Source organism: Ylistrum balloti, unplaced genomic scaffold, assembly GCF_031769215.1.
Source record: "Ylistrum balloti isolate Yb309-2 unplaced genomic scaffold, AGI_CSIRO_Ybal_v1 Utg370582, whole genome shotgun sequence".
Classification (NCBI taxonomy): domain Eukaryota; kingdom Metazoa; phylum Mollusca; class Bivalvia; order Pectinida; family Pectinidae; genus Ylistrum; species Ylistrum balloti.
This window is the reverse complement of record NW_026782362.1, coordinates 1-18,914: the sequence shown is the minus strand read 5'-3', so window position 1 is coordinate 18,914 and position 18,914 is coordinate 1. Positions and strand designations below refer to the sequence as shown.

The following is an 18,914-nucleotide window of genomic DNA, read 5'->3' as shown; positions in this document are numbered from 1 at the left end:
TTAATTACAATTTTACAGTTTTATTTTATTCTTTATGCAACAGCATATAAAAGACGCGAGGCAATCCGTCGATGACTACTCCTATCTGAACTTGGTTGGCCGGTGTACAATTCCCCATCAACAAACATCTTGTCCCGGACAGGCTTGACCCTACGCCCCTCCCTGCGCTTCTCCTTCATCATAGGATAAAGATCTCTTCGATAGCTGGAGGGAACTGTTCGTTGATTCCAAATGGTTTTCCTCTCAATCGAAACGCGTGCTTCAAAGCTTCGTCGTGCTGGTGCTGGTAGCTGGGCACGAAAGTCACGAGATAAATACAGATGTGGGGGAGGTTTATTACAGGTGTGAGGGAAAGATTCATTACAAGTGTGAGAAAAGTTAATTACAGGTAAAAAGGTTAATTACAGGTGTACGGAAAGCTAATTACAGGTATAAAGGTTAATTATAGGTGTAAGGAAGATTAGTTATAAGTAAAAAGGTTAATTACAGGTGTAAGGAAAGTTAATTACAGGTATAAAGTTAATTACAGGTATAAGGTTAATTACAGGTATAAAAGTTAATTACAGGTGTACGGAAGTTAATTACAGGTATAAACGTTAATTATAGGTGTAAGGAAATTTTATTGCAGGTGTGAGGGAAAGATTAATTACATGTGTAAGGAAAGATAATTACAGGTATAAAGGTTAATTACAGGTGTAAGGGAAAGATTCATTGGTACTGTGAGGAAAGGTTAAATACAGGTATAAAGGTTAATTACAAGTGGAAGGAAAGTTAATTACATGTATAAAGGTTAATTACAGGTGTAAGGAAGGTTAGTTACAGGAATAAAGATTCATTACAAGTGTGAGGAAAGGTTAATTACAGGTGGAAGGAAAGTTAATTACAGGTATAAAGGTTAAATACAGGTGTAAGTAAAGTTTATTACACGTGTGAGGGAAAGATTTAATACAGGTGTAATGAAATTGTTATTCCAGATTTGAGGGAAAGTTTAATTACAGATAATATGATTCCATCTTGAATAAAAAACATTTCAATTATTTTGGAGTCAATATTTGACTTTACTTGTGTATTTTAACAAAAATTGAACTTATCCAAGCTAAATGCTTATCTATTGATTACAGGTAATGAGACGTGGCAGACAGCCATTCCATACGTTCCAAACACGTCGCAGATGATAGGGGATTTGACCCCTGGCTGTTCGTACCAGTTCCGGGTCAGCGCCAACAACATCGTTGGCATGAGTGATCCCAGTATGCCATCTGACCCAATCCTTATTTCAACAGAGTATGGTACGTTGTCAATGCCCATAGAATAATGTCTTAAACTTATGTGTGAAAGGAAATATTTCTCTTACATATAAACATGTATTAATTTTTACAAAATAAAATAAACATTTCTAATGATTTCTCTAAAAAAAAGTCAGGACTAATGTACAAATACATAAACATTTCTCCTATAAATATATCAATATTTCTCTTACAAAAAATAAGAAATGAAGCCTTTTTACAGATAAGGAAAGATTTTTCTTACAAATTAATATAGATTTTAAATCTTTGTTCATGTTGTCTTTCAGCGCTTAGTGATCGTGAGGAGGGTAGTATGGCTGTGTGGAAAACCACGTTGGATAACGACTTCTAACAAGTGGAGGAGATAGCCAGGTTTTAGGAAGGAAAAGTCAGGAGAGAGAGATGGGATATGAAGAATACATTAGTGATAGGAGAAGGATTTATGGAATGCCTAAAGAGGCAGATAGAAGAAAAGGAAGAGGAGGAGGGTGGGAGAGGAAGAGAGAAACAGGAAGAGAGAGAAACAAGGAGAGGGAGAGAGAGAGAGAAACAGGAAGAGAGAAAGTAAACAAAGAGAGGGAGAGAGAGGGGGAAGAGAGAAAGATGGAGGGAGGAAAGAAACAAGGAGAGGGAGGGAAAGAAAAAGGAAGATAAGAGAGAAAAAGAGAGAGAAAAACAGGGAGGGAGAGAGAGAAACAAGTAAAGGGAGGGAAAGAGAGATAGAGAAAGATGGAGAGGGAGGGAGAGGGAAAGAGAGGGGAAAAAAGAGAGAAACGGAAGAGAGAGAAAAACAAGGAGAGGGAGGGAGAAAGAAACAGGAAGAGATAGAGAGAAACAAGTAGAGGGAGGGAGACACAGGAAGAGATAGAGAGAAACAAGGAGAGGGAGGGAGAGAGAAACAGGAAGAGATAAAGAGAAACAAGGAGAGGGAGGGAGAGAGAATCAGGAAGGAAGAGTTAAAGATTAAAGAGAAACAAGGAGAGGGAGGGAGAGAGAAACAGGAAGAGAGAGAAAAACAAGGAGAGGGAGGGAGAGAGAAACAGGAAGGATGAGATAAAGAGAAACAAGGAGAGGGAGGGAGAGAGAAACAGGTAGGAAGAAATAAAGAGAAACAAGGAGAGGGAGGGAAAGAAAAAGGAAGAGAAGAGAGAGAAAGAGAGAGAAAAACAGGGAGGATGAGAGAGAAACAAGTAAAGGGAGGGAAAGAGAGATAGAGAAAGATGGAGAGGGAGGGAGAGGGAAAGAGAGGGGAAAAAAGAGAGAAACGGAAGAGAGAGAAAAACAAGGAGAGGGAGGGAGAAAGAAACAGGAAGAGATAGAGAGAAACAAGGAGAGGGAGGGAGAGAGAATCAGGAAGGAAGAGTTAAAGAGAAACAAGGAGAGGGAGGGAGAGAGAAACAGGAAGAGAGAGAAAAACAAGGAGAGGGAGGGAGAGAGAAACAGGAAGGATGAGATAAAGAGAAACAAGGAGAGGGAGGGAGAGAGAAACAGGTAGGAAGAAATAAAGAGAAACAAGGAGAGGGAGGGAGAGAGAAACAGGAAGAGATAGAGAGAAACAAGGAGAGGGAGGGAGAGAGAAACAGGAAGGAAGAGATAAAGAGAAACAAGAAGAGGGAGAGAGAGAGAAACAGGAAGGAAGAGATAAAGAGAAACAAGGAGAGGGAGGGAGAGAGAAACAGGAAGGAAGAGATAAAGAGAAACAAGGAGAGGGAGGGAGAGAGAAACAGGAAGGAAGAGATAAAGAGAAACAAGGAGAGGGAGGGAGAGAGGGAAACAGGAAGAGATAGAGAGAAACAAGGAGAGGGAGGTAGAGAGAAACAGGAAGAGATAGAGAGAAACAAGGAGAGGGAGGGAGAGAGAAACAGGAAGGAAGAGATAAAGAGAAACAAGGAGAGGGAGGGAGAGAGAAACAGGAAGGAAGAGATCAAGAGAAACAAGGAGAGGGAGGGAGAGAGAAACAGGAAGAGAGAGAAAAACAAGGAGAGGGAGGGAGAGAGAAACAGGAAGGATGAGATAAAGAGAAACAAGGAGAGGGAGGGAGAGAGAAACAGGTAGGAAGAAATAAAGAGAAACAAGGAGAGGGAGGGAAAGAAAAAGGAAGAGAAGAGAGAGAGAAGAGAGAGAAAAACAGGGAGGATGAGAGAGAAACAAGTAAAGGGAGGGAAAGAGAGATAGAGAAAGATGGAGAGGGAGGGAGAGGGAAAGAGAGGGGAAAAAGAGAGAAACGGAAGAGAGAGAAAAACAAGGAGAGGGAGGGAGAAAGAAACAGGAAGAGATAGAGAGAAACAAGGAGAGGGAGGGAGAGAGAATCAGGAAGGAAGAGTTAAAGAGAAACAAGGAGAGGGAGGGAGAGAGAAACAGGAAGAGAGAGAAAAACAAGGAGAGGGAGGGAGAGAGAAACAGGAAGGATGAGATAAAGAGAAACAAGGAGAGGGAGGGAGAGAGAAACAGGTAGGAAGAAATAAAGAGAAACAAGGAGAGGGAGGGAGAGAGAAACAGGAAGAGATAGAGAGAAACAAGGAGAGGGAGGGAGAGAGAAACAGGAAGGAAGAGATAAAGAGAAACAAGAAGAGGGAGAGAGAGAGAAACAGGAAGGAAGAGATAAAGAGAAACAAGGAGAGGGAGGGAGAGAGAAACAGGAAGGAAGAGATAAAGAGAAACAAGGAGAGGGAGGGAGAGAGAAACAGGAAGGAAGAGATAAAGAGAAACAAGGAGAGGGAGGGAGAGAGGGAAACAGGAAGAGATAGAGAGAAACAAGGAGAGGGAGGTAGAGAGAAACAGGAAGAGATAGAGAGAAACAAGGAGAGGGAGGGAGAGAGAAACAGGAAGGAAGAGATAAAGAGAAACAAGGAGAGGGAGGGAGAGAGAAACAGGAAGGAAGAGATCAAGAGAAACAAGGAGAGGGAGGGAGAGAGAAACAGGAAGGAAGAGATAAAGAGAAACAAGGAGAGGGAGGGAGAGAGAAACAGGAAGAGATAGAGAGAAACAAGGAGAGGGAGGGAGAGAGAAACAGGAAGGAAGAGATAAAGAGAAACAAGGAGAGCGAGGGAGAGAGAAACAGGAAGGAAGAGATAAAGAGAAACAAGGAGAGGGAGGGAGAGAGAAACAGGAAGGAAGAGTTAAAGAGAAACAAGGAGAGGGAGGGAGAGAGAAACAGGAAGAGATAGAGAGAAACAAGGAGAGGGAGGGAGAGAGAAACAGGAATAGATAGAGAGAAACAATGAGAGGGAGGGAGAGAGAAACAGGAAGAGATAGAGAGAAAGAGAGAAACAAGGAGAGGGAGCGAGAGAGAAACAGGAAGAGATAAATAGAAACAAGGAAAGGGAGGGAGAGAGAAACAGGAAGGAAGAGATAAAGAGAAACAAGGAAAGTAGGGAGAGAGAAACAGGAAGAGATAAAGAGAAACAAGGAGAGGGAGGGAAAATCACGAAGTTATTAATTTACAACATGTCAGCCTGTTACACCATGAAAAAATGTGAAAACTGCATAAATATTCTCAAGGAAGATAATCTAAATTACAACTAAGAAGTTGAAAATAAGTCAACATTTTTGTATGTGTCAATACAATTCCAAGAAGACAACTTTATTGGCATTTTATAACTTTTGATATTTTGTTATCTCATTTTAGTAACATTGAACTCGTTATTCTATCATAGATTGATCCCCCGTTTTGCCTGTGCAAGATTTCTCTGTTACCCCTAGGAGATGATTTTTCTGTCATTCATAGGATTGATTAAGAAATCACAATAATTGTTGACAAACAGAGACCATTGCAATAACTTATTTACAAACTTTGTTAAGACATCTAAGATGAGATCAGAACTGTTTAGTTGGGGGTTATTTTCTGTCGTCAGCTGTCTAGCAGAACAACTGAAAAATCCCAACATTTTTACACCCACATCATTATATGTGTGTATGGTTTGAAGAATGCATGTATAATGTTACACCGGACTGCTCGTCTCCTCCTGAAACGTCCTCAGACAACAACCTCATTTCTTGAAATCCTTCATATTTATCAAATTATATCATCACAACTTCTAAACTTTACCCTGATTGGGTCAAGGGTCAAAAGGTCACACATGACAACTTTTCACAAGCTCATCAAACAATGATACCTACATACATAGAGTGGAGGCATTCATGTCTCACAGACAGTATATGTTATACTTTTTATTTTATCCCTACAAAAAACATTGTACACAATAAGTTATTACTCTGGTTACCAATAAACACAATGTAATAGATATTGATGTTACATTTAGTAATGGTCAGTCAGTGTACTTCCTCATTTGTTGTCATGGATACTAAATAGAGTTTACCAATATTAACAGAAATTAATCACTGCTAGTAACGTTTCAGACAAAAGAGGGAAAGAATCCTGACATTTTAACTGGAGAAAGAGGATTTTAAAGATTTTTTTCTGTTTCCCCATATTGGGTCATACTTCTCCAGCCCCTGTGGTCAGAAAGCGCCTTTCATAGAGAATTGATTCTTCAATCAAAGATGCATCATATAAAGCTTAGCTATAGAAGGATTTTAAATAATTTCTTCTACTTCCTCTATTGAGCCTCAAATCCCCCTGCTACAGAGGGCTACAATGTAATGTTTATACAAAACCGATTCTCTTCATACCACATTTTGGGAAAATCCAACTGCAAGAGTATGGTTTAAAAGAATTTGTTCTATTTCATTCAATTGAGCGCCGGAGGGCTGTGACCCATTGTTTATACAACATTACTCTTCATTATCCAAGGATGCCTCAGATCAAATTTGGTCAAAATCCAACCAATCCTACAGGAGGAGTAGGATTTCAAAATCAGATTTGTTTGTGACTTGTTGCGATTTAAAACGGGAAAAGTTTACAGGCGACGGACGACGTGGTATTGCATAAATCCGCCGGTCTTTTGATCAAGGTGACCTACAGACTGCTTCAGTGTCATAAAATTGTATAACCGCGTACAGTTGTGTCGTATGTAGCTATATCGCATACTATTATTGTGTGAGACAAGGAACGTTGGTGTCATCAGTCACCAGATCTTAAGTAAATGAATTCTGTTTTAATGTTTTGATATTGTTCTGGGTCAAATATCCAATTCCACCGCCACTTTCTCTTTCTCTCCATCTCTCTCTCTCTCTCTCTCTCTCTCTCTCTCTCTCTCTCTCTCTCTCTCTCTCTCTCTCTCTCTCTCTCTCTCTCTCTTTTAACTTAAAATTGTTTAAGAGAATTGTACATTTCACATATTCGCTGACTTCACTCGATTGAAAATGTTTTCAAAATTTCAATGAATTGTTGAAATTCAGCTCCTATAACAGTTTCGGATTCGCATGTGATGGATTGGAACTTATACATCAAGTGTTTTGGACGAAGGGAGGTAACTCTTTTGACTTTAGCGGCCACGACACCACCTACTGGCTACATATTTTCTTTTTGGATAAAAAATTTCTGAAATTCTTAACTGTTGCAGCTTTTCCTGTGGCAAAATAATAATAATAATAATAAAATATAGTCATAAAATTTTACCTGTGAAAACTTCTCATGTGACAAGGAAAATAGTACAATTACACATATACCGTGTCTGTAACAAAAACATCTCATTTTCTCCGTTATTCTTATGTTTATATAGAAACCTAAAATAGTCTAGAGTTAATGGCTTGTTTTACTAGCACTGGTCACAATGACAGATTAAAGTAAGTGTTGGTGGAAAATCAAAGTGGTTAAAATTATCCAACAATATCAGCAAACTGCATACTATATATATTTTGTGACTTTCTATTGGATAAAAAGAGAACTAACGGACAAAATAAACTCTCAAAAATTCACGTGGAAATAAAAACAATTTGTCAAAAACGTGTTGTGGAAATACAGTTTTTATCAGGAAAGATAATAGTATCTGATTTCCTGTTTACCTGATTTCCGGTATAAGGCTCGAGAACATTTCTACGTATTGCGCATCTTACCAGACTTGACATAAAGTGTTTCGTTTCAAGTGTTTGAAAAATTTAGGGTAAGTTCAAACAGTTAACAGATAATGTCATATGGTTAATATAGGAAATCTTGGCTCTCTGAAAATCTCTCTAAAGAGTTGAAGATAGGCACACAATATATGATATATATGAACTTAACTATTTTACAACGAATTCTTAACAAGCTATTAACTTATATTTATCACCATTGTTGGCACGGATTGAAGCGCACGAGGAGTCTTACTGTGGTAGGATTACCGGAAACAGGAATTTTTGGGTCCCTAACTACAATCAAATAATTTGATAACTTGATCTATAAATAAAATATCTTCTCCACTCATATTGTCATTAACGTTCTCTCCGTCAGTAGTGATTTACTTACAAAAACGGTTATCAGATCAAGCACCAAAAATCTTTTGGGACATGAAACTTGTCATATTAAAAAGATAGGAAAAAAATTGAAAGTCTGAAACGTGATAAAAAGTACTCCTGACTTCGAGGTTTATTGCGAGACTGGGCGTTTTCCTGAAGATGTGCAAATAAAAGTAAGATATATTTTTTGGGGGAAAACTGATCACACGAAATAGTAGTAAGATATCTACATGTCTGTAACGTTCATATTTCATCTACAGGGAAAGACGGGAGTACTTTTTAAATGGATTAGAATTGTTAATAATTTACTTAACGATACCGGATTAAATTATATTTCCACGTGGTCCTATCATAATTTAACTGTGACGAATAAAAACGACCTGCTTCAATCAAACGGATTACAGCAGCAAATTTATGGTCAGTTAATACAAAAGCGATTGACGATATTGAAAATTGTGGTCGTTGTCAAGTGTATTAAGTTTTTAAAGTTCATTTTGTAATTAAGAAATATCTTTTGAAACCTAATCTAGGAACAGAAATGTTTTGTGTAAAGTTCGCACATCCAAATTCCATCAATCAGCGGAAACTGGAAGATGGTCAGGAATTCCACGAAAATCAGAAAGAATTTGCAGTTTATGTCTCGGGGAAATAGGGGACGAATCCCTTTGTCTTTTCAAGTGTATCACTCCAAGACTTTATCGGGAATAACAACATACATTTAATATGATAAAAGACTATTGTAACAGGTTAAATGAAGCGTGTCTTGTGTAATGTTCATTACTACTAAATAATGTTAGTATATTTATTTTAAAAAGTGGCAAAAAATTATTTAAAATGTTTAAAAAGAGACATGAGGCACATACAATCGAAAAGACAAAGACGGACAGACTGACCGACATATAGACACACAAAATACGGGAATGGACAGCCAGATACAGAGACAGACAACAGAAATATAAACACATACAGATGGAGATACCGATGTCCGGATAGAAACAAACATACAGACGGATGGACGAACAGGCAGATATACATAAAGACATTCTAACATTCGGACCGACAGCAACATACACAGACTTACTGATGTCCGGACAGACAGACGGCTACCAGAGAAAGAGTTGGACTGAGTGACATACACAATGAAAGACATACGGCAGGACAGAGAGAAGAAACACACAAAGACACACAGGCGGACAGATACATACAGGGAGGGAAAGCGAGAGTAGAAACTCATCGGGGCACAGTATTTAATGATTTTAAATGAACTACGACCAGACGAAACAAAAGGAGCCAATCACCGCCCTGCACGTAAATCGCAAATTAGTATCCTTAAGTGATAAGTCTAAGTCCGTGGTGAAACCAGACAGACGGACAGACAAACTTGGTGTGTGTTGTACTTTCAAGCGACAAAACTTGCACGTCATCACGACAGAAAACTCTCCAGATATTTTATGGATTTAGTCCAAATGACACATTTTGCTGCTGATGAAACTGTGTAAGATGTTTGTAACCGAGATACAGTTCGTATGTTTGTTTGTTTTTGTTTGCTTTTTTGATACGATCAATGATCATCGGCGATATTTTGTCAAGTTTTGTCTGTCGTTTTCTTTTTACAACATAACAATTTTACAGGGGTAAATTCTTGATACGTGTTATAAGAAAGCAATGCTTAATTATTTTCCAACAACCTGGTATTTTACATCTAACTCATGTTTTTAAAATGCATAAATCTTTATTGTTTCATATAGGATCCCAAAATACATTTGACACAACGTGATCGTAATAAACACGATCAACAATCATTGGCGATATCTTGTCTAATTTTGTGCATTCTTTATCTAAAAAAACATCCATGGAATGCGTATCTGTGACACAAATTGAAAATATGGGGTATGTACACCAGACCAACAGATGAGCTCAGCCTTTCCACGGTCAAATGTGCGTCAGTCTCTGTTAAATCACTGTCCCGAGTATTCTGATATCCCGTTAAATCTGAGTCCTGAATGTTCTAATATCCTTTTAAATCTACTCTCCGAGTTTTCTGACATCATACTAAATCTCAACCGTGAGTATTCAAGCATCCTGTATAGTCTGACACCTAAGTATTCCGACACTTTGTTAAATAGGAGCCCGGAGTATTCTGACATCATGTTAAATCACATTCCGGAGTTTTCTGACACATATACAACAGAAAATATATTAAAACAGAAAAAATACAATATCAATGTAATTTTATGTATTTTATTGCTGATTAAATGGCAAACATACAATACACAGAGATAGGGTTACGGCATAATTTAATATATACAGTTACTTTTAAAACGGAGATTATCCAAAGGTATTGACTAAAAATATTTAACAGAAATGTTGTTTTTTTACCACTTTTTTCCCCAGGAGGAATCAGCAATGATTTTACACATTAAAGCAAATGTCATATTGATTTTTACACACACATATTGTTTACAAAGTGAAGAAGGTTTCACCTGAGTGGTATTCTACTGAGGACCTGAAGATAGACATTGTGATGTTCTAAGTTCTGTCTAATCAGGATCATTAACAGGATAACTTATTAGTGAATTGCTAAAAAGTTTTTGTCCACAACAGTGAATTTTGACATTTAAATATTTTGAATTTTGCTAATGAACATCATTCATTTAAATGGTATTGTTTTTGTGGTATGTAAATGTTAATTACAATGTTAGTTACCATGGTTACTAACCAGAGTAACATATATCTGTTACACACTGTACTGTAGTAGTACTGTCACACACTGTACTGTAGTAGTTTTACATTACTGTAGTAGTTTTACATTACCCCTAAACACTACCCACAGAACATCGTCCCTGTCTATACCTACAGCCCCTGTCCACACTCTGTCTGTGTATATGATCCTGAGGAACTCACCACCTCCACTGAGGAGTAGGACCCTACAGTTGTTACAGTCCCCTATGATGAGGTTCCCCACACTGTCATACACCACACCCCTGGGGTTAAATCTTCGTCCTGTTTGTGGTGTTTGTTTATATGTACTGTGTCACCTCTATATACAAACACTTCCTGGAAGTCATATCCATGACAACAACACGTCACTGTTGACAATCACTGTGACATTGTTACTGGACACTCTGACATCCTGCGTGGTATATACACTAATGGTTTCCCAGTCCCTACAGCCATTGTAGTGAGTACCATTTGACCTTGTGTAGTAAATTTACAGATGTGTTGGTCCATCCCCACAATGATATGGTTACTGGCTGTAACACATATACACTGGGGTTCCTCCTTGGTTCTGAATTTGTTTGTAAGTCGTCCTGATACCAGCTCCATGATGTTGTTGTCCCAGTCACAGACCCACAGTGTGTGTGTTGTGGGTGATAGACTGATGTCTCTGATGAAAGCCGTGTGTGTGACCTCCTGTACTACTTTACCTTCCCTGTTAAGGAGAGTTAATGTTTTACTGTAACACCTGGTCCACACCTGACCATCAGTGGTGGGACATATAGACACAATGTCACATGGAGACTCCCACTCCTTCACCACTTTGGTCTCTGACAGTAGTGTTTTACTTATCACTGCTTTCTTCCCTTTTACTCCTGTTTGTTGTTGTTTAGAGGATTGTTCCTGGTCACCTGATGCTAAGACTGACCGATCCTGGTCAGCTGATGTTTGACCTGAGGTGGTAACTGTCCCTAAGGCCAGTTGTAGATGATGTTGTGGAGTTGTGTTAGGTGTGAAGCTGGCCGTACCCAGGACAGGATTCACTGGGAGATGTATTGACGGATGTATTTCACACTCTGTGTCGTAGATTTCCAGGTGAGAACCTTGCTGGAGGGCCACCTTACATTCCTGTAGTTGTTGTTTTAGCTGCTTGTTGTATGTCTCCAGGTCTTTTTTGTACTTTAGAATCAGCCTGGCATTGTCCTCTTCCATCTGTTTGTAAACTGAGAGTGTCTGTGCTGTAAGCAAATCAAGGTCTTGTTTAATTTTATCTGTTTGAGATTTTAACTTGAGTGAAAATTCCTCAAAATTGCTGGTGTTGTTTTTAAGGAGTGTATCCACAGAAGATATATATTCCCTGACTTGTTTCAGGTCATTTTGTTCTGTTTTGTCAATAAAGCTTTTAATATTTTGTTTCTTTTGAGGAGTAATTAAACTGAGTTCACAAACATCATGACCTTTGTGAGTTGTTGACAAACATGTAAGGCAGATAAGTTGATCACATTTCTCACAATAAAGTTCCAGCGGTTTCTCTTTATGTTGAATACATGTTTTCTGACCTTTAGGACGGAAAGCGGTTTGACCGATGGGTGTTGCCATGGTGAAGATCAGAGGAATCTGAAAGGAAACAAAAGATTTTTTATATAAATTTGTTATATATATTTGTAGAGGTTTAAGTAACAAAAAATTACACTCTCATAAAATAATGAAAGACCCTACAGGTATATTGGTGTACACCACTGTTTGATTTTAATTTGTTCTTTAAAATCTTTCCCTTCTTTTCTCTTGTTTCTTCAGGACAGGACGTAAGTCTTTGTAATTGTCGTAGTCCACAAGACAAGACGTAAGTCTTTGTAATTGTCCTACTCCACAGGACAGGACGTAAGTCTTTGTAATTGCTAATTGCCCTAGTCCACAGGGCAGGACATAAGTCTTTGTAATTGCCCTAGTACACAGGACAGGACATAAGTCTTTGTAATTGCCCTAGTCCACAGGACAGGACGTAAGTCTTTGTAATTGCCCTAGTCGTAAATACAGGACATAAGTCTTTGTAATTGTCCTAGTCCACAGGGCAGGACATAAGCCTTTGTAATTGCCCTAGTCGTAAATACAGGACATAAGTCTTTGTAATTGCCCTAGTACACAGGGCAGGACGTAAGTCTTTGTAACTGTCCTAGTCCACAAGACAGGACATAAGTCTTTGTAATTGCCCTAGTCCACAGGACAGGACGTAAGTCTTTGTAATTGCCCTAGTACACAGGACAGGACATAAGTCTTTGTAATTGCCCTAGTACAAAGGGCAGGACGTAAGTCTTTGTAATTGCCCTAGTCGTAAATACAGGACATAAGTCTTTGTAATTTGCCCTAGTACACAGGACAGGACGTAAGTCTTTGTAACTGTCCTAGTCCACAGGACAGGACGTAAGTCTTTGTAATTGCCCTAGTCCACAGGACAGGACGTAAGTCTTTGTAATTGTCCTAGTCCACAGGACAGGACATAAGTCTTTGTAATTGTCCTAGTCCACAGGACAGGACATAAGTCTTTGTAATTGTCCTAGTCCACAGGACAGGACATAAGTCTTTGTAATTGTCCTAGTCCACAAGACAGGACATAAGTCTTTGTAATTTGTCCTAGTCCACAGGACAGGACATAAGTCTTTGTAATTGTCCTAGTCCACAAGACAGGACGTAAGTCTTTATAATTGTCCTAGTCGTAAATACAGGACATAAGTCTTTGTAATTTGTCCTAGTCCACAGGACAGGACATAAGTCTTTGTAATTGCTAATTGTCCTAGTCCACAGGACAGGACATAAATCTCTGTAATTGTCCTAGTCCACAGGACAGGACATAAGTCTTTGTAATTGTCCTAGTCCACAGGACAGGACATAAGTCTTTGTAATTGTCCTAGTACACAGGGCAGGACATAAGTCTTTGTAATTGTCCTAGTCCACAAGACAGGACATAAGTCTTTGTAATTTGTCCTAGTCCACAGGACAGGACATAAGTCTTTGTAATTGTCCTAGTCCACAAGACAGGACGTAAGTCTTTATAATTGTCCTAGTCGTAAATACAGGACATAAGTCTTTGTAATTTGTCCTAGTCCACAGGACAGGACATAAGTCTTTGTAATTGCTAATTGTCCTAGTCCACAGGACAGGACATAAATCTCTGTAATTGTCCTAGTCCACAGGACAGGACGTAAGTCTTTATAATTGTCCTAGTACACAGGGCAGGACATAAGTCTTTGTAATTGTCCTAGTCCGCAGGACAGGACGTAAGTCTTTGTAATTGTCCTAGTACACAGGGCAGGACATAAGTCTTTGTTATTGTCCTAGTCCTCAGGCCTAGTCCTCAGGACAGGACATTATTGTTTGTAATTGCCCAGTTCCTTAGGATACGATGTATATTTTTATAATTGTTCTAGTTCTTAGAACAGGCCGTAATTAGTGTTTGGGATTGATAGAATTAAAAACAAAACATATTCAAATACAAGAGAAATTCAAGATATTATCATTATTAACCACTGTAAATTTTGTTCATATCTTTATACGAGTTACTTCCCTTGATATTTCACTTGGAGGCAGACATACCTGGTATCTCATAAATCAATGAATTTTTCACCTATATACATGTACTTACATGTCCCAAATGCTTTTTTCGAATTTTCAACTAGACACTTGTCTGTCTCTGCTTTGTGTTCAGCAACAGAAATCAATTGCCGCACCACACTGTCATCTTATGCCTATTGAAAACATAAAGAAAAAATTATAAGTGAAATTCTATATGGAGTGAAGTGCTCTGCTTGCTGGAAGTAGCTAAATACCTGAAAGGGCATCAGAAATGCCTTTCATTTTCTATGAAAATCTGCCAAACATCAATGTATTATGTAACTCTGGTTACTAGCAATGTTCAAGATCCATCAATCTACTGCAATACCATAGGTCTGAACATATGAAAAATATTGTACTTACAGACTGAAGAACGAAAGATACACTGTTTTCCCGATCAGTAGGCTTACATGAATTTATCAAACTAAGGTGTTTTTAAAACCATTCCAAACTGAGCCTATAGCTGTCACTGATGTTGGTCCAATGAAACCAACATCCATATCACAGTACATACCATATTTATTCTAATAGACGCCCCGGGGGCGTGAAATTTTTCAAGGAGGGGGCGTTTAATAGAACACAAAGTTTCAGACTGAGTAGGTCGTCACGTTTCATGGCTACCAATTTGAAACATTGTTTAACAAACTAACAGATTATTTGGTGTACGTGTTTGACATTGCAGTAACTCGAACATTGTTTTAGCGTACGTGTTAATAATTGGATTAGCTTGAACATTGTTGTCATTTGCGAGGTCGATCGTGTCAGTTTCTATCAAGAAACGTACTTGACCCCAAATAAAAATGCAGCATTAGCCAATCTGATTCCTAACATATCATCACATACCTGATAACCAGTATGTCGGGTAAAAAAACAGAATTATGATACTCCCTTCAAGCTATGGGTAATCGGTTACGCAGAAGAGAAGGGGAAACATGCTGCAGCGAAAGTGTTTCGTGTTGACAGAAAACGAGTGGGGGACTGGTGTAAAACAAAGATAAATGAAAAACTCTAAAAAACATCTAAACGTTGTAAAGGAGGTGGAAGGCATGTTCCATATGAGGATATTGATAAAAACTTAATGAAATGGCTGACTGACAGACGAGAAGCCGGTATCCGCGTGACCGGAAAAGCTTTGCGGTTTGAGGCCCTACGCATACATAAGGCAACCGGGAGCTAGTCATTCAAAACCTCCTATGGATGGTTTACAAAGTTTGAAAAAAGACATAACATTTCATTTAGGCGATCTACCCACGTTGCCCAACATGCAGTTGCATTGATTGACGATCGGGTTGATAGTTTTTTAAATTTCGTACTCATGAAAATCTAAGGTTGTGATGTTGCCATGGGTCAAGGCAGCATGGGACAGCATTAGTCCGACCACTACCAGAAGATCTTTAAAAAAATGTGGCATTACAAATTCGCTGGACGGTAGCGAGGATGACATTTTCCAACAAGATCCTGGTGATGAGGAATTAAAAGGATTTAGCAAAAAGGATGTCCAAACTGCAGATGATGTTTTGTAAAATTTGAAGGGTGATGTGCACGTGTCTCGTCTTCCACCAATAGAACTAACAGAAAGTGATAATGGTGAAAGTGAAAGTGAAGACGGTAGCTCATACAGCAGTCCCGGATGTTAATGGAATGTAAACTGACATGTGTTCTTGATTTTTTGGATTATGTTCTATTTTGCATTTAACTGTTATCTTGTTCAGAAATTCATATGTACATACATGGATATTTGGCATTTATAAAAGGTAAGTTTTGTGACCCGAGTTGTGGAAAATTACTGAGAAAATGGGTTGGTTGGAGGCATCTATTAGAATAAATACGGTATGTACTCTTAATTGATATGAAATAGACAACCCTGTGTTGACCTTGTTGGGGTGATGCTATTGTTTAAATATGAATTAAACCTGTCCAGTGGTTCATGGGATATGTCGGATAAAATACTATCATTGATACACGGACAGACGGACGTACAAAGTGATTACTATATATTCATCTAATTTGGGTAAAGCTCAAGCATAACAAGATTTAAAGAGACGGCTTGACAACCGTGTGTGCAATGTACAGTGTATTCCTAATACGTCAATGAACACCGAGAGTCATTCAAGCGTAATGGAGAACACTGATTAAAATGTACCTGATTTTCTAAAGTTATCGTTATAAATATTGAACAGAAGTTACGTCAGTTTCCATCTTAGCTGAATGACCACAAAACCTTTTTTGAACTGAAATCTTCCTTCCATTCTTATGTCGTCTGCAAAATGTGGAGTCAGTCGATGTCACCGAAACGCTTGAAATCTGATATAAGGGAAGCAACTCTTATTATTTATTGTTGGAAAAATAGAGGACTGGCATATTTAATGTAGACAAACATCTGAAATATGAGCTGTGAGCAGATGATGGCAATATTGTGAGAAAATAATTACTGTGCGTTCACTTTCCGATATAAATAGCCATGGTATATAATGAATTTAGAAGATTTTACTAGAGTTCCTCAGTATCCCCCTGCATATTCATGTAGGTTTGCGTACAAATGTGTATGTACTTTATTATTAAAGTGGGGTATGAATTAAATTTCGAATGAGAAGATGTTCTGCATAACTTTGCACAGTACAGCAATTGTCATTACGGCAATTACCTAAGGATCACTTCGTCCGTTAGTTATTGACACGGAACTGGTTATACAGATTAGTTATAGAAGTATGGATATTGACTGAGAAACAATTGAAAAACAAACAAAGCAAACACACAACAAAACATTTGCCGTGACTTGTACGTAATCATGTCCGTACTTATATGATATGGACGTCTCGTCCTACCTCTTTAAAATTCACGAAAGTATATGAAAACATTCCAAACCCAGATAAAACGAAATCAAGAATGAATGCATTTGTTATAATCATAGCTACATCGTATACTTCTCGTTAAAATGATTGTAAGTATCAACGTCAACATAGTATATACATTGTACACTTCTTCAATAATGCCTGCAAAAGTCTTCATTACTGTTTTATTTCCTGTAAGTGAACGGTCAGTATATATTCACACCAATGGTTACAAATGTCAGTCGTAAACTGTGCACATGCCTTTGAAATTGCATGACATATATATGAAAGGAATGTATAGAGTAATACGCATATATATATATATGAAGAAGAAAAAAACCCAGACGTTAATGTAAACTCCAGTGACTGTTTGATATTCACAGCGATGGGACAAAGAAAATTTCCGTGAACTGGAATGATGTGCTGTTTTCACCTAAAAAATGCACAACTAATTTTGTAATAAAAGTTTGTCAAAGATATATCAATGTGCTGAAAAGTTACTATACCTGACAGCTAGAGGCATACATTTGGAGATTCTTTGTAATGTTGCTTTTATTTCACATTGAAGTTGTCAAAATAATCGTTTTGTTAAAAGTTTGGTAAAACTATGAAGGAGATTCATGTGTAAGTTTCAAGTAAAAATTTACTGATCAGAAGCACACATTTTGGAATTTTTAGCCACAAAACGATATATTAATTTTTTTTTTATGAAATGCCACTATATAATCTATAGTAAAAAATCGTTGACCTTAAATATCACATGAATGATGAGTTAAGAGAGGCGGTGCTGAATATGAGAGAGAGGGAAAGAAAGAAAACATTGAAGGGGTTTAGACTAGATAAGTACTAACAATGTCGTCGGCCCCTCTTCAACAAATACATGTTGAGCACGCCTCCTTAAATGGTTATGTCCTCTGCTTTCCATCATTCCATATTTAAGTCCAAAATGATGCAACATTACACAAAATGTGCGGTTTCTCACGGCATACAGCCTGTCTCGACCCTTTAGTTTAGTCGGGTGAACATGCATAAATTATGGGCGGAATGAGGTCTCGTGATACGTGACGTCAGAGTGTTACTTTGACGATAGAGATATTCCTTTTACATCGAAAGATATGCCTGTTGTGTAATAGAGAGACAATATGTAATATGTAGTGCTGTTCCTTCCACCTATTACCCACCCACCCCGGACAAACCAAACCCTTTTATCTTACCGTATGGGCCGCATGTAGTATGAAAATATTCCACACCCACCCTACACAAAGTAAATCTCCAACTATCTGCAACGTATGTCGTGGGAGTTATACCCCAACACAACCAACAAACACCAAAATACCTTACCTCACTCGAACACATTACTACTTACCTGGAAATTTACTGAGGTGAATGTTAAAAAGGTTAAGCAAAGTCTTCTAACCACACTTCAGACAGTCAAAAGAAACACAGTTCTCGCTGATCTACATGTACGGACTTAAAATAGATAATATTAGTTCCTTGTTGTGTAACGTTTTAAACCCCTTTAGCTTTGTCTGATGAATATGCATATTTTGCAGGCGGGACGAGGTCAGGTGACGAGTGACGTCAACATGTTATTTTGGAGATAGGGAGATTTTATTTACTTCAAAAGATGTTCTTGATGTATAATCAGAGAGTTAGTATATAGTATAAAGTACCGTTCTACTTATTCCTTACCAACCCCAGACATATTAAACCTTTCTACCTCATCTTGTGAACTATATGTATTATAGAAAGAGTGTCGTTCCACCTATACCCCACCCACCTCACGTAAAGTACAGCTCCCACCTCACCCTCTGGACTGCCTCACAAGCCATCTGCAACGTCTTTTGCTTTTAAATGAGAGTCTGACTTCCAACACACACTACCTTACCTCGCCCGAATACATTATTACTTACCTTTAAATGATGAAGCCAGGTTCTTTTACTCCAACCGCAGAGAGTCAAAAGAAACACACTTGTAAATATTGTCGACGTATCCGAGTGATCGTTCCGAGGATCCTCTCACAGTTCTATTGTAACACTTGCTTTCTCATGAAATAAGTAGATAAATTTCTAATTGTGCTCGCTGATCTACATGTACGGACTTATAAACAGATAATATTAGTTCCTTGTTGTGT

General features: G+C 38.1%; 2 protein-coding genes across 2 annotated transcripts; one reads left to right on the top strand and one right to left on the bottom strand.

Annotated features, from left to right (window-relative positions):
• Positions 1–1,695: 1,695 nt before the first annotated feature.
• On the top strand, positions 1,696–4,265 carry LOC132556670 (trichohyalin-like). The gene is made up of 4 exons (XM_060221104.1): positions 1,696–1,850; positions 2,424–2,682; positions 2,808–3,337; positions 3,746–4,265. The coding sequence occupies exons 1-4, from the start codon at positions 1,696–1,698 to the stop codon at positions 4,263–4,265; spliced, it is 1,464 nt and encodes a 487-aa protein (XP_060077087.1).
• Positions 4,266–10,721: 6,456 nt separating this feature from the next.
• Positions 10,722–18,221, bottom strand: LOC132556669 (uncharacterized). The gene is made up of 4 exons (XM_060221103.1): positions 18,147–18,221; positions 13,981–14,083; positions 11,900–11,957; positions 10,722–11,578 (listed from the first exon to the last, which is right to left on the bottom strand). The coding sequence occupies exons 3-4, from the start codon at positions 11,937–11,939 to the stop codon at positions 10,722–10,724; spliced, it is 897 nt and encodes a 298-aa protein (XP_060077086.1). The 5' UTR covers positions 11,940–11,957; positions 13,981–14,083; positions 18,147–18,221.
• Between the last annotated feature and the right edge of the window lie 693 nt (positions 18,222–18,914).

Coding starts and splice junctions, on each gene's coding strand:
- LOC132556669 (XM_060221103.1), bottom strand. CDS start 11,939: ATGGCAACACCCATCGGTCAAACCGCTTTCCGTCCTAAAG. Junction 11,579..11,899: donor AACCGCTTTCCGTCCTAAAG/GTCAGAAAACAT, acceptor ATTTGCTTACAG/CACAGACACTCTCAGTTTAC.
- LOC132556670 (XM_060221104.1), top strand. CDS start 1,696: ATGAAGAATACATTAGTGATAGGAGAAGGATTTATGGAATGCCTAAAG. Junction 1,851..2,423: donor GAGAAACAGGAAGAGAGAAA/GTAAACAAAGAG, acceptor GGAAAGAAAAAG/GAAGAGAAGAGAGAGAAAGA. Junction 2,683..2,807: donor AGGAGAGGGAGGGAGAGAGA/AACAGGAAGAGA, acceptor AAACAAGGAGAG/GGAGGGAGAGAGAAACAGGA.